Genomic DNA, 2,986 nt, shown 5'->3' on the forward strand with positions numbered 1-2,986 from the left:
CGGGGACGGGGACCAAGGCGGGGGACCGGGCTGGGCACTCACTGTGCAGCCAGGGGGGCAGTGATGGAGTGCTTCATGAGCACAGGCAGGGGCAGCAGCTCGCTCAGCTGCACCGCGGTCTCATCTGCGTCTGACCGGACCCGAGGGTCCTCCGGGAGGGCGAAGGCCCGGGGAAGCCCGTGGTGTAGCAGGTGGGCGACAGGAGGCTCCGCTGCAGGATGGCAGACTGCCGTTAAGTGGTGGAGACACACCGGCCAGGCTCCCGCCTGCACGCCGCCACGGCTGGCCACTCACACATGGCCTCGTAGCTGTCCGGGTACTGCTCCAGGCGGTACTGCTCTGCCAGACCGGCCAGGTAGGCCTGCTCCTGACCCCAGCGCTGGGCCGCAGCCGCCTCCTCTCCCAGGCTGGGGCTGCTCAGGGCCGCTGCTGCTTTCTAGGAAGGAAAGGGTGGGTGGGATCCCCGACCTGGAGGCCCAAAGCCCTCAGTGCCCATGCGTGGCCAGACCCCTAAGTGCATCTGCCCTCACCTGAGTGTGCGGAGGGCGACTTGGAAAGAGGTCCTCAGTGTCCCCACTCGTCTCTGGTCCTGAGCAACACAAGTGGGGCAGGAGGGGGTATTAGGGTCAAGCGCCTCCTGCAGCGCGGTACCTCCCAGTCCCCGGGGCTGCAGACTCCTCGCCCACACGCCTCCAGTGATAGGACAGCTGTAGGGGCCCCACTGACCTGGCTCCTTGGGGATACTATCTCCCAGATCCCCAGATGCAGCCACTGCAGACGGCGGAGCCTGGAGGCCACTTGCCTCCCCACTACTGGAGCCAGCCACCTGAGCACAGCAGCTGTCTGAGGCCGTCTCTGCAGGCAGCCGTGGCTCGTGCTCCCAGACAGGGCTCTGCGCTCCCAGGCTGAGGCCTGGCTGGGACACGTGGTCGGGGGGGCTCTGGCAGGGCCTGGGCGTATTGGGCTGGTTTTCCCCAGAGACTGTACCCAGTACCACGCAGGACTGAGACACGTGTCCGTGGACATTCCACCGTGGCCGGGAGGGGGCCACATCCCACACATTCTCCCCCACCTTGATGCTGGCGTCAGACACGTGTCCGTGGACATTCCACCGTGGCCGGGAGGGGGCCACATCCCACACATTCTCCCCCACCTTGATGCTGGCGTCAGACACGTGTCCGTGGACATTCCACCGTGGCCGGGAGGGGGCCACATCCCACACGTTCTCCCCCACCTTGATGCTGGCGTCAGACACGTGTCCATGAACGTTCCACCGTGGCCGGGAGGGGGCCACATCCCACACGTTCTCCCCCACCTTGATGCTGGCGTCAGACACGTGTCCATGAACGTTCCACCGTGGCCTGGAGGGGGCTATCCCGGAAACACAGCCCCCTGTGGAAACGCTGCCCTCTGACACCTGCCGGAGGAGCTGCCCCATGGCCTGGCTACTCCCATCCTGGGGGAGGGTGTGCGCGGGGGGTTGGGGGTGAGGCAGAGCCACCTGCCTATCGGAGACACCTGTGTCTTCTGGTTGCATGACACTGTCCCCCCATAGCTGCTGCCCCCCATTCCTCAAGCTGCCTCCTACAGTCTGCGGGGACCCTGGGGAAGCCAAGGGGGCTATAGCTGGCCTCAGGATTGTTCTGAAATCGTACTCCTGTGGCCCAGAAGGCCCTGTGCCCGCTGCTTCGGATGGAGCAGAGGGAGGCAGGTCTGAGCCAATGGTCTGCAGCGCCTCCTCCAGGACAGGGGTCACGCCAGTGTGTGCAGGCGGCTCGGCCTCCCGGGCTGTGGGCAGGAAGTCTTGGATGCTGAGGCCCTCAGAGAACGGCCCCGGCCCGTCCACCAGCCCCGGCTGTGGCTCAGCTCCCGGCCCCGAGCCACGGGCCCCTGCGGCTGGAGGCCTGAGCTGCCGCGGCTCCTGTGCATTCGGACGACCCCAGGCAGCCACATGCTGCTGCCCTGCATACCCAGCATCACGGCTGCAGCCTCCCGCGGGGTGCTCGGGGCCCGGTGACGGAGCCTGAAACACAAGTGGGTGTTGGTCCCCCAAGCGCAGTTCTGCAACCGGCGCCAAAGCTCATCAAGTGGGGAGCCACCGGGACAAGCCAGACCCCGCAGCCACTGTGTTCCCAGGGCGGTGCGGACCTGGGCCCCAGCCCTCACCTGGGAGCCGGCAGCAGGGAGGACGGCCGGTGGCTCTGGGGCCTTCCCCTCAGACACGTCCTTCAGCATCCCCTGAAATTCAGGCAGCAGCGCTGAACACCCAGCCCCGCACAATCCAACCCAGAGCCTCCACACCCTCACCCAACACACATGGAAGCCACAGCCCCAACTGCCCACACGGGCCACAGCACTGAGGCGAGAAGGGCCTGGGCCTAGAGAGAGCACTGAGTTACCAACCCTCTCCCAGAACCCAGGTCTGCGTGTACTCTCGGGGGCTCCGAGACCCCCGGAGCCCAGGGGAAGAGCTCCCATCAGAAACTATGGTGATACCTGAATGTGCTTCTGATCTTCTACGAGGAAACGTAGCCGAGCACTTGCCAGTCGGTGCCTCTGGATTTTCCACAGTGCCTTCTGCTCTCGACGAGCTGCTTCTGCGGACAGCTTGCTGTAGTGGTCAACCAGCGCCTGCCTAAAGCCACGCCCAGAGAGACCCAGCTGCCACAGTCGCCCACCACTGTCCGGCTGGTGACCTGTGGGCCAGGATGGCTCTCCACGGCAGGGGCCCTCGGCACCTTCCCAGGCCAGCAGCTGGTCCCCGTGGGCCCCCACGGCACCTGCAGGGGCCTCACTGGGCAGGTCTTTCTGCCCCCCAGACTGGGACCCTGGTGGGCAGGCACCTAACCAGGGCTCAGCAGACTTCTGCTAAGCAAATAACAGAACGAGCCCCTGCATGGCCCAAAGCAAGAGGACAGACAGGAGGCCCGGGGCTGCCAGGCCCCCCGCATGAGAGGCACCTTCCTGTTCTGCTGGTACAAACTCC

The 2,986-nt window shown here is 65.9% G+C and overlaps 1 protein-coding gene across 1 annotated transcript in view; it reads right to left on the minus strand.

The window, feature by feature from the left end:
* The window catches only part of TUBGCP6 (tubulin gamma complex associated protein 6), a 25,495-nt gene that overhangs the window by 4,192 nt on the left and 18,317 nt on the right, over positions 1-2,986 (minus strand). Inside the window, exons 16-17 of the mRNA XM_040637757.1 lie at positions 2,984-2,986; positions 972-1,417 (exon numbers count right to left, since the gene is read on the minus strand). The exon at positions 2,984-2,986 is cut by the window's right edge and continues 765 nt beyond it. Coding sequence (XP_040493691.1) covers positions 972-1,417; positions 2,984-2,986 — 449 coding nt within the window. The remainder of the gene's footprint in view (positions 1-971; positions 1,418-2,983) is intronic.

This window comes from Ursus maritimus, unplaced genomic scaffold, assembly GCF_017311325.1.
Source record: "Ursus maritimus isolate PB19 unplaced genomic scaffold, ASM1731132v1 scaffold_21, whole genome shotgun sequence".
NCBI classification, from domain to species: Eukaryota; Metazoa; Chordata; class Mammalia; order Carnivora; family Ursidae; genus Ursus; species Ursus maritimus.